General features: G+C 35.0%; 1 protein-coding gene across 11 annotated transcripts in view; it reads left to right on the top strand.

The window, feature by feature from the left end:
- ABI3BP (ABI family member 3 binding protein) overlaps positions 1-12,324 on the top strand; it is a 146,737-nt gene that overhangs the window by 26,237 nt on the left and 108,176 nt on the right. For all 11 annotated transcript variants that reach the window (XM_069021582.1, XM_069021575.1, XM_069021572.1 and 8 more), the window contains exons 3-4: positions 3,851-3,919; positions 5,878-6,010. In XM_069021582.1, coding sequence (XP_068877683.1) covers positions 3,851-3,919; positions 5,878-6,010 — 202 coding nt within the window. The remainder of the gene's footprint in view (positions 1-3,850; positions 3,920-5,877; positions 6,011-12,324) is intronic.

Genomic DNA, 12,324 nt, shown 5'->3' with positions numbered 1-12,324 from the left:
GCTGAGCCTAGTGGAAGGGAGGACCTGGAGGAGGTCAGCAGATACCCCTTCCTCCAGACAAGTGCATTGATCAGCAGTGGGTTCATTCATGCCAGCCTTTTTGTCCCACTTCTCTGTCTTTTCTCATGCTTGTTACACTACTATACCTTCTATCCTCCTCTTCCTCCACCTTTGCCCTTAACAACATCCCATGGTAAATCTTTAGCAATCCCCAATTACAGATTAAGGATTTGCAGCCTGAAGCCAAAAAAATTCTTTGTTTTGATTTCTGAATTCAGTGGTCTATGAACTCTAATGATACATTTGTAACACTATTTTAAGATTTATTCTAAGTTCATCAGTCAGTTCATTCTTACATTGTTTTGCTTTCACGTGCATATTGGCTGGGCCCTGAATAGTGTGCTTTAACAAAAGCAGAATTTCCTAGCATTTCATAGTATGTGTTAGTTGCCTGCTGCCACTGATTTGATAGCCTAGCTCATGGCAAGTGGAAGTAAGTGTTCTCCTATGTTAATCTGATATGTCAGTGGCATGTATTTTTGTTACATTCTGGTCATCTTCATAAGCTGTTAAGGTGTGCAATAGAAGCTTTTTTCTTTTAAAAATTTTATTTATTAATATAATAGCACATGTTTGGGAGAATTACATCACTAAGAATTAGGCATGGATTTATCAAGTAGCACTTCTCTGGTACATGTGGGCGTTTTCCTAGAGTATTTTGTGGTTCAAGAATTGAAGGTGGTCACTATTTGGACTTTATTTCTGATCTGAAAGGAGCTCTTAGGCAAGGTATTTGTTGTTCTAGCCTTAATAAAGGGGGTTAGACAGTAATAGGTTCAAACAAGTGGTCTTAGAGTAGCAGCCCTCCAAGAATGTGTTATCACAAGACATTATCCTTGTGGCATCAAGGAGCCGCTAAGGTTTTCATAGCAAATCTGCTAATGTATTTCAAACTTTACTTGTTAAAGCTTGCATTGTTTTGTAGGGATCCTTCATTTATGAGACTGTGGGTCCTCCCAGATGAGAGAAAGACAGATCTCTGTCTTGTATCTTTATCATATATGTCTCTGTTATATACTGATTAATGTTGAAATGATTTTTGGAGCCAGATGTTGGATTCATGCATCCGTGTCCAGACGTTTCAATGTTGACCTTAGTCATGTAACTGCCCTTTTCTTACTAAATGCAGTTCACAGAAAATAAGAAATATTCTGTTGCAAACAGGATTGCCTGTACTCTGTGGTGTAGTTTGCTTTTGCTTGAGGTTATAATTTTACTTTTCAAATGAGCTTCTCTTCTTAAATGTATTTTCATGTGAATAGTTGATATATTCTGCAATTCATAATTATATCCAGTCAAACACCCATATTTTTATAACTGACAGTCACATTTTCCTACCTACCTCTAATTTCAGCAATTTATCTCTTAAGCATATAAGATGAATTAGTGCAAGGTAAATTATAGTTTTATTTAAGTTCTGGTATTTCACAGAATTTTCATTTTCTTTTCCTGTTTTACTCACCTCTCCCCAAGATTCCTGTTACTTACAGGCATGGATCTGTGGAATGGATTATGAATATATAGGCATCATAAAAGAACACAGATTATCGTGAAACATTTCCTGTAACTTGACAGAATTTAATACATGGGTGAGGCAATGTTTTAACGCCCTGAAAATGAATTGAGTCATAGTAGCATCAGATGATTTCAGCACTGTGATAATGACTGATAGTCATATTTCTCAGCAAGAAGACTGAATCAGTGTGAAAACTCAGTAGTCTTCTGAACTTATTAAAAGAAATGTTGAATTGCTGTGGAAGACTAAGAAAGAACTCCCATTTCTAGTAAGTCAGGGCTCATTATATGATATTGAAAAAGCTCTCTGCATTTTTTAAATTCAAGTGCCTTGGATATAGAATGTATATCTGCCCAGAGTAAAAGCATTTCAAGACGTGTGTCCTCCAGTCCATGCATAATGCTTTGATACTGTACATCAAACCAATTAATTTAACTTAAATTACAGTTGCTCTACTGTTAACATCTATATAGTAGCATGGGTGGTTCTGCTCAGGAATGGAATAATATTTCTAAATTAAGATATATCTTTTGTTAAGTACAGATCAGAAATTTATTGTTGTATTTCAGGTATTGAACAGACTTGTTTAACAATTTCATATTCTGATTTCAGTTATAATTTTCATAATATTGTCTTAAATTCAGTGGTTCTAAAGAGGTGCTACTTTTTAAACCTACCCTTTCTATAACAGCACTCTCTCAGCATCTAGTCTCAGCCTGCTTTCCTAAATACTTCCTTTTGTAGCTTGCATTACAGTCAGAAGAGCCGTGAATTCCCTGCAAAATGGGAATGCATTGTATTCTTTGTTAAGGCAACATTTGTTAAATCCACCAAAATAAAGCTTAATGAACAGCAAAAATATTTCCATAGAGGACATTTTGTTACAGAAAAAAACCACCTGCTAGAACTAATGAATCCTGAAAACTGCCAGGTTTTGTAGCTGAGATGTCCAGTGAGGCATTAACAGTCTTTGTTTATTGCCGAATTTTGTTTAGCAGTTAATCTATTTCATATACTGCTACACAAGTAACTTCAGCTTTCAGCCAGAATTAATTTTTCCATTTATGGAGCAGGGAAAAAATGTTTCAAAGTATTTGAATAACTTTCTCTCACAATTCTTGGACATTTTACTGATGAACTCATAAATTTTTAGAGCTTTGAAGACTGGCTTTGTAGTTCTCAAAATTTCAAGGTCATGCTTTAAAATAATCCTGTTGAATATGTTGTGAGTTATAACAGTCTCACAAGTGGGCATAAATGCAGAGCAGAAAACTGGGTTTAAAGTAGGGGGAAATTATTTGAAAGTGTTGCTTATTTCTAGTTTTCAGTCTCAATACAAAAAATGTCCAGATGGTTACACAGGTCCCATACTTGTGTACCCCTCCAAATATTAAAAAACATTTTGTAAACGAATATGTATTTGCACTTCGGGGCTCCTTTTTTTTAACTAATTCCTTTTTCCACACTGTTCTGAACAGCTGTTTTCAATGCTTATCTTGGCTATTGGGTTCAGATGAAACCCATTTAAAAAGAATAATTAAACAATTAAAGTACACCCATAGTATGGGTTTCCAGTGATTTAAATGCATAAAATCAGTGAAGTTAAGTTGGAGTGGTATCCCTCAGCACTGGCAGAGCCTTTTCAGTAGTACAGCAAGCTTTGGATTTTATTTGGTACTGCCTTTCCTTTCTCTCTCTTTACAGAAATCTGAGTGTAAGGGGAAATTTAATGATATCTTAGTAGTTCTGTTCAGGTGGTAGAATTCAAGGTGCCTGTTACACTGATATATGCAGGAAATTCAGTCTCTCATCTGTAGTTATACATTTAGGTAAATGTATCTAAACTACAATAAGAACTTTACATAGAGTAATCCTATTTTCTAAAAGCTATGGTAAAAATAATTTTGGTCAGTATATGGTGAGCCAAATTCTATCCGTGGATGTCTTGCTGGAATCTCCTATGACAACTTCTCTCATGTTGCAGTTCAGAGAGAATTGGTTTTAAATAAGTAAGAAGGGAAGAAATCCCTGACATCTGGTTTTAAGACAAAGGGAAAATCTTATTTCTGAAGAGGAATTCCCCAAACTAAAATAAACATCTCAACCTTGTTTTAATGGAAGCACTTATTATTTTGAACTCAATACATTTTAAAGAAAACAGATCACAAAGATTGGACAACGTGTCAAGCATTCACTGACTATTTGACTTTTTCTTATTAATTTCAGATTAATCTCTAGCGCATCTGTAATAATTGCTCTTTTATTCATTTGCAGATGCAGAGCCACGGTACTTGGTTTCAGTAAGACCAGCACGTGTTTCAAATAACAAGAAATCTTGTTCAGGTATTTTAATATTACTCCATCTCTTTCTTAAAATATTTGAAAGAAAACAGAACCTTTGACTGGGTTTCTCTGAAAAGGTATTTCTACCTGTATTCATCTGACTGGGATGCACAAATTCTATATGTGGAAACATAAAATGTAGGACACTAATTCCTAGTCAGTAATTAGTCACTCATATGGTGTCCAAAACATGAAGATGTACCTAAAGATTTTTTGCATAAATTTAGAACACTAATTTCTGATGATTAAAGACATTAAAGTTATTCTTCCCAAACTACAAGTAAGGATTCTTTCATCCATAAACATGTTAATGCTCTTTGTTTCTCATTGGAAAATGGTAGTGTGTGTGTCTGTCTGTCTGTCTCTATTTCTGTACCAATACTACTGCTAAGCTTGCTGATGCAAGGAGTTATGGAAAGAGGGATATTTCCAGTTGAAACTATACATAGCAGAGTAGAAATCTGAGTTTTATTCTGATCTGTTTCAAAGTCTTTCTATATGCCCTTAATCATGTCGTTAATATTGTTAGTTCTGAATTTCTTACTTTAATAAGGAGACTTAATTCCGTACTTTAATATGGAGACTTCTTTCAGGATCACTGGACTGTTGCAAAAAATAAACTGATGACCTGTCCTGGAAGCACTCAAGGTCAGGTCAGACAGGGCTCTGAGAAACCTGATCCAGTTGAAGATGTCCCTGCACATGGCAGGGGACTTGGACTAGATGGTCTTTAAAGGTCCCTTCCAACAAAAATTATTCTATGATCATTATATGATATTTTTTTCCTAGTTATGCTTGGGATTAATTTTTTCTTGCTCTTGGCCAGGTATAGCACAGTATGTCTGGAAAGATTTTGGAAAGTGATTTACCTTTCAAATGCAACATATATATGTTGCTTGTTAATGTGTGTTTTGTAGCAACATATTCATCATCGACAAAGTAAAAACCAACATGGTTAACATTTCGTAATGTACACACATGTATGGTTGAAAATACAAATCAGACTGTCACTGGGGCTTTTTAAGTGAAGAAATAATTGGTTTCAAAAGGCATGAGAAAAAAGTTAGTCAAATCTGTAATTTATAAACTTCCAAGAAATGTTGGTCACCTGTACATTTTGAGAAGGTAAAGATCCTTTAGATTTTTGAAGTATGTAATATGATGTAAATAATATATCAATTTTCTATAGTTAATCATCTTTCAAACACCAGAGATTCTCCTTGGGCCTGTAGCAGTCCATAAACTACAGGTTCAAAAGAGTTTCTCTAGGTCATTTGTTCCTTTCCACCTATTAACTTTTAAACTTTCTTTAAAATAAGTTCTTTCTCCACACAAGAATTGTATTTCTCCATACAGAGCATAGCTGAAGTTCAGTATCATGCAAAAGCTGATTTCAATATAGTAGGTAATCAAAAGAGAAAAATCCTGCAGATACAGACACTGACTCAGATCTGCCTACAGTTAAAAGCAAAAGAACTTTTGTAGGTTTTATTTTACTCTTAAGAATGCTCTAGAAAATATTTATTATGTGTGGACATATTTGCAGTGTTACTGAGAAAACTGCCAAGAAATTCCTATTTTTGTTACATCCATGGAGACTGTCTAATGTCCTGGAATCTCTCATGTCTTCTGTGATGTAGTCCAAGATAGCCAGACGTTTTAATTTAATCTACCTATAGCTTATTCTTATAGTAAGCGTATCTAAACCACCAAATATTCATTTTCAAAAATTAGGTTTAACTGGAACATTAGGTTGAAAAAGTGACCATGGACACTTCTCTGCCATTTTTGTAAATCATATCTTAGAAATAGCGACCATGAAAAATAGAGAACTCTTATACCTTTCCCTTCAAGCTAACAAGAGAACTAGATCTTCATTTATTTAATTATCCAATTGCAAAAACTTTCCTCTACATAATGCAGGAGAGAGAAATTAACTTTATATGTTTCTTATGTAGGTCGGAACAAGACACAAAAGCCTCTGCAGCTGGTAGTTGGCACTCTCACCCCAACCTCTGTATTTCTCTCTTGGGGCATCCTAGTCAACCCTCAACATGACTGGACAGCAACAAGCAACTGTGCTAGTGACAGGTAACAAAACAGAAAAAGATGGGGTTTGTTACTATTCAGTGCAGCTCTCTGCTGTAATTAAGCTAAATTTTACAGTGGAAATTAAAATGTTGTAAACAATAGCTCTGAATGTGAAGTAAGTTTTCTCATTTGCTCACTTTAGTGCTTTGCAAATCTTTACTTGACAGCAAGTTTAGTCAGATGTCTACACTCTGAATTACAAATCTTGTTATTTCACACTAGATCCTTTGTTCTTAAACCAATGGCCTTGGCTCTACCTTCATTTCTTATCTGAATAAATTGAAACTTTGTTAAATCACAGGAAATATTTTACTTTAGAGCTGACTGAACAAGAGTAAAAGAAGTCTTTTGTTGTGCTGAGGTGGGGGAATGATGCCTTGTTTTAACACCATTTGATTTTTGTTTCCTTTGTTTTGTCTTATCACCAAAACTGCTTTCCTGCTATTGATACAGTACAGCTTTCATAAATTTTCTGTTGTAAGTAAAAGAGGATCTCTTCTATGTCAATATCTTTGGCATTTACTGGGTGGCACAGTAGATGGGAAACTCAGGAAGACTCACCAAGTAGAAGTTTCAAGAGCAGTTATCGTGCAGAAGAGCTTCCCAATTAAGTGCACTATCATGATTTATTCAGCCCTTGGCAGATGAATAAAATTGTTTAAATTGTTACTATAGATGTTTTCCCTACTTTGTCTTTTTGTGTTCTCTTCATATTCTTCCTCGACAACAGAAGAATATTTTTTACCTTCATTTACATTGTGTGAAGCTCTATTCTAGTCAGCAGTGTTTTGTAAAACTAAAAAGAAGCATTGTGCACCCATGGGATGCATCTACATCTGTTTTGCAACTGTTACCTTTTGGGTTTTAAATGCGTGCTTTTTTTTTTTCTTTATTATTTTTGCATATTGCATTATAGAACATTTGTTTTACCTATCTAGTATTTTCCAGTTTGTAGCTGTCTAATTTAGAATTGAATTTTCTTACTTTGGTGTTCATAAGAAAACTCTAGCTGACATGATTAAACTGGATGCCAAACACAGGTTATGTTAAAAAAAAATCCCGTGTAGTCAGGAGGACCTTTCCATACCTTACAAAAGTTTCATACTTCACAAAAGGAGTAATCCTTTTCAAGCATCAGAAATTTCTCATGAAAAAATTTGGATCTTCATCACCAACCAGAATTTCAAACACTATTGAAAAAATGTTAATGTTTGTTAGGAAACAGTTATGGAATGTTAGTAAATGTCCAAAGATGAAAATTGATCAGATTTTTCTTCAGTAGAAATAAAAGTTGGTTTAGGCTTAGATTTTGCTCTTTCAATCAAGAAAGAAGCAAATATTTTCCTACTGTGAGAAACTGAAGAAATGAGCTGATCTTGGACAAGCTTATAAAGTGTTCTGACATAGTGATTTTAGCACCATTTTTACCAAGGAATTTATGTGTTGTGTCAGCACCAGTGTTGCTGCACCCATTGTACAGTGGGAAGGAAGAACACTTCAGGAGAAGCCTATATCCTGTATTAATCCACCTGGAAATTCAAGGCAAGTGGTATCCATCACCATGCCTTCATCAATTCTGTGTTTTCTCCTCAGTAGCTGAATTTTCTTGCTGGATATTCATTGACTCAAAGTTTGAACAAAGTTTTTAACATAGTTTTTGAGTTAGGGCAGTGTGCTACTTGTGTCTTGCTATGTCTAGAATATATTCTGATGTATTCCTCTCAGGAATTACTTTTAATGTGCACTCCATTTTAGTGAAATATTGTCAGACAGGAGAAGCTAGTTCAAAAATATTGAAATCAAATTACAAATGATCTTATCAAAGTATGGTTATATACCTATAAGCAGATTTCTGTTTTGCAATCAAGCATAACAATGAAGTTAATGAAGAAAGAAAAAAGCCACTTTAGTGGTGCTCTTATTTATTTTACCTTTACTGGACCAAAGTGCTTGTGATTTGTATAAATGATGAGAACATTTGTCCACATGACCCTCGTGTGTATATCTAGAATTCTAAGAGATTGTATCCATATATACTTCTAGCCAGTGTGTAGAAGAAAAACTATTAATTTATGATAATCATTTGAATGACTGTTGATAATGTGCAATAAGAAAAAAATAGGAAGTAGCCCATTCTTAGCAAGTTAGCATTGTAATAAAAGTAGAAGACTTAAAGAGTACGTAAAAGATTCACCGACATTTCAATCTGTTTCAGGGGCAGTCTGCCTGACTTGATCCTTTTTCATCTGGCATATATTCCTTACTGTGACATGCTGCAATTACTGTTAATCATCCTCGAGATTGCTGTTAGAGGCTAACCTCTAATCTTTGACATTGGCAGTTCATAGCAGTCATGACCTCTTAACTCAGTTCTGTCAGTAAATATCCCACCAAGATTTAAATTTGTCACTCTATATGACCTGAAACAGAGTCACTGTTCTTGGCCTCAGATTTTACCATCTCCATGTGGATGTTAGGCTTTTGTACAAATGTTGCATAATAAAAGTTATTTCAATGTGTTACTGAGTCAGAAAATAGAATCCACATGGGATAGCACAGTTCTGCTGGCCAAGATTTTTCTCTAGTGCAAGTTTGACCTCTGTGGGATATTCCTTAGAAGATCTGGTTCTGTGAGACAACGAGTTTGGAATAAGAGGTGCCATGTTCTCAAAGAGCATTACTCTCTTTTACTGCTTCCATGAAACTATTGCTTGCTTCTTGAGGGCACATAGCAGTCTTCTGTATACATGAAGTTTTTAAGAAGCTCCAATGAAAAATATTTACTTATTTACTTGTGATGTTTTTCAACAAAACATTCTTTTGGTTAAACTCCCTAGAGCTTAAGAGCATAAAGCAATAGAGTGCTACATATTTCCTTCAAAGTAACCCCAAATGCTAATCCCTTGTTGAAGCAAAGGTGTTCACTGCCATTTTTGTGGACCAAAAATGAAAGGTGAAATTTTGAAGCATTCTTGAAGTGACCATTATATCTCATCAGACCCTTAGCACTAGAATGAAAAAACAAAAATATCTAAATCAAAAAACTCATTTGATTAGTTTTATGTAACTGATGAAAACTACACAACACCAGAAAGCACAGTTGGTGGAACTTTTCTCAGCATCCTCTTTTCTAACGCCAGTGGGAGGTAGTTGATGAGGGAAGATGGCAAAGTCATGATATCCTGCTGCACAGCCATGTTCAATTCTTTTTATTATTTCTAAGAGAGTAGAAAAGTTTGTTTCCTCTCTGCCTATTTGTGTTCAAACAAGTATTAGTGGGCAGATCTGTCAAAAGAAAAGCACTGGGGCTACATTTACTCTCCGTCTAAGACTGGAAAAGAGAGAATACTCTGTACCTTTTTTCTTTGTATTTGCTTTGATTAGAACATCTCTGTAGTTGGGGTTCAAAAAATGTGGACTTTGACCTTCAGTTCTTTAGGAAGGAAAGTCAGGGGATGGAACAAAACCTGTTATTTTCTGTGTTAGATGAAAGCAGGGTTTATAGATACAGTAAAATATAATATTCTATGGAGTGGGTTAAATAGAAAAACAAACACACTTTCACATACATGCAAAATCGAAATTTATAACCTGAAGGTATGTCTTTTTTAAGTTAAAAACTATGGGAAATTCACATTGGCGTTGTTTAAATTGGTTTGCCTGTGATTTAAATGTTCTAATGTCATAGCTGCAAGTAGCACAGATTTTGTGGTTTATTTCATTTTTATCTGATGCTTTAAAAAAAAAGTAAGAAAAACCGTAAGGGAAAACCAGAGGAGAGTCCATACTTAGTCTTTATGTTGTATAGTCCATAGAAGTAGGGTTTTTAAAGCCCTAAATTCAGAAAGATATGTGCCTATCTCCTCCTGTGCCTATTTTAAAACTTTTGTCACTATGCAGCTGCTAACTAAGTCATACTTTGTGTTGCAAGTGTCATACAAAATGTATTTTAAACTTAGCAAAATTTCTTAAAGGAAAACATACAGCAGCAAATACACATCTTGAGTTTGAGATGCTTTTGAGTTGATGCTGCGGGAGTATATTCTAAAAGCTTGTTTAAACTGGAGTGATTTGGTGCTCTTCAGCCTCACACTCTTCAGAGCCTCTTACTCTTCATTTCTGCCATTCTACTAAAAGTTTTAAGTAAAAGAAGTGAATGTTAGTGACCATGTAAAAGTGAAAACTAAATTAGAAAATGCTTTGCAAACTTAACCGGTAACCGTCACTGGTGTCATTCTTTCCATTTTTTATATATGTCAATGTTTACTTTAAAGTAAACTTAGCAGTAAAAAAGGAAACAAAATAATCAACTTCATGTGTCAACTTGCGCAACACTCAGTGTCTGAAAAATCATAGTTCAAGCCATTTCTTTTATTACTTTCTAACATTAGATGGATGCTGTGCTTCTAATGAAGTCTAACTATAAATAAATAAATATCTGGTATGCTAATGGTCTCTTTTAAAAAATCCCGATTAGATTTCTATGAACAAAAAAGAAAAGAGCTTCATAATCTTTTGTCTCTGGTGACACAAAAGCTCAGAGTTGGAATGTTCGTATATCTCCAAGGCTTAATTGTTTGTTTGGTGTTACGTGTTACTGAAATAGTCATGATTAAATTGTTTGGAGTTTTGGTTGGGATCCGGTTCCAAAAAACCCATGATATTTATACAAACTGACCTAGTCTTGAAATCTCATAAAACCATCTGCCTTATAAGATTTCCAGTATCTAATTGTTTGTGTCTGAATATTTGACTGTGCGGGCATGTTCTGGGAACCTGGCTGAAATGAGATTTGGTTAAAAGATGGAAAAATGGCACTGGAATTCTTGGCAAAACAGTATCATTCACACTGATAGATGAAAATGTCTTGCCTATCCATCCTAGAATTTTACTTCTTTTAACAGTGAATAAGATTTGCTTAATCTCAAAAGCAAAAATCCTGTGTGCTGCTTCTTTAAAGTGCTCATTGTATTTTGATTTCTTGTGCAAAGAAAAGGCTGTCTCTAAACTGAGCACTGCCTTGCATTGTAGAGTTTTAAAAAATCAAACTATGTAAGCTGAACATAGAAGAGAAACAACCTTCTGTGTCAGGCTGAGAGTCTTGTACACTGACTTTGCAGATATAGTAATCACTACAGCAGTTGGCCTATGGAGTAGGCCCTTGTAGCTTCCTTTAAATGATGAAATTGGTTTTACTTATTTTATTTCTGCCATTACATTTTGTGTACATCTTATGTGGAGGCAAGCAAAGTCAAAATATCATAAAAGATACAGAGTTTCAAGAAAGCAACTAAACATTCCATGATGTTGCCCAAATGCATATAGAGAGAGGCTGTCTTGATGAATGTGGGCTCTTTATTCCTTTGCTGCGGTGGGTTTTACTTTTTTTTCTCATTATTACTGCACTTAATTCTGAGTGCAACAATACCCCTCACCTGCCCATGACACCTTTTGTTTTAAATTGTTGGAGTTTAATATCCTTTCAGCTGTCTAGTAAAAAGGGAGGAGGTAAAATTTCTCTACAGTCCCCAGGGGGGCCTGATTGGTGGTATCTTCAAATGAGTGAAGCATTGCCAGCTAGGGCGAGAGATGGAGGTACTAACTTTTATGGGGTTTAACAGAAGAGCTCTAGTGTTTTATATAGAAAAGAAACAGAGTGAGCCCTGAAATCATTTGATTAGCATTTGTTGTAGATAGAAATACAAGAGATGTCAATAAACATTGTTCTGATAAAATCTCCCCCACCAAAACACATAACAAATAATTAATCAAAATTAAATATTAAGTTAAATATTGTTAGCTCTTTATACCTGCTGAGAGTCTAGACTAAAATAAATTCTCACCCAGTGTAACTGGGTGTGCCGTGTCCTTGCTGAAACATCAAACCAGTATTCACAGGTGGGAATAGCATTCCTAGGACTGTTCCACAGTGTATTACTTGGATATTAGCTGTTAGGGCCCTGTGGTGTGCAATCAGTTTTTCCTGTTCTTATGTCACAGAGATAATGGGAAGTGTTTTATTTGAGAAACATGTAGTGTAGCTTTCCTTTCCATGTGAATGTGACAGCGCTCTATTTCAGCCTGCCTTCTGTCATTCTGGGGGGAATCTATGAAGATGTTTTGCTGAGTGTTTCCAGTTCAGCCAGCTGCACTCATTTTGTGCATGTATGTCACTGCCACAAGGGGATTGATAGATGTGAGTGGTGACTGGATCTTACTGCTTTCTCATGTCTTCAATTATATGTGTTAACTTTTTGATATTATATTTTTGATGAAAGAAAGGTTTGAAAAAGGGAGAAATTAAAATTACAACA

This window comes from Aphelocoma coerulescens, chromosome 1, assembly GCF_041296385.1.
Source record: "Aphelocoma coerulescens isolate FSJ_1873_10779 chromosome 1, UR_Acoe_1.0, whole genome shotgun sequence".
Taxonomy (NCBI): domain Eukaryota; kingdom Metazoa; phylum Chordata; class Aves; order Passeriformes; family Corvidae; genus Aphelocoma; species Aphelocoma coerulescens.
The sequence above is the reverse complement of the archived record's forward strand: the minus strand, read 5'-3'. Positions and strand labels throughout refer to the sequence as shown.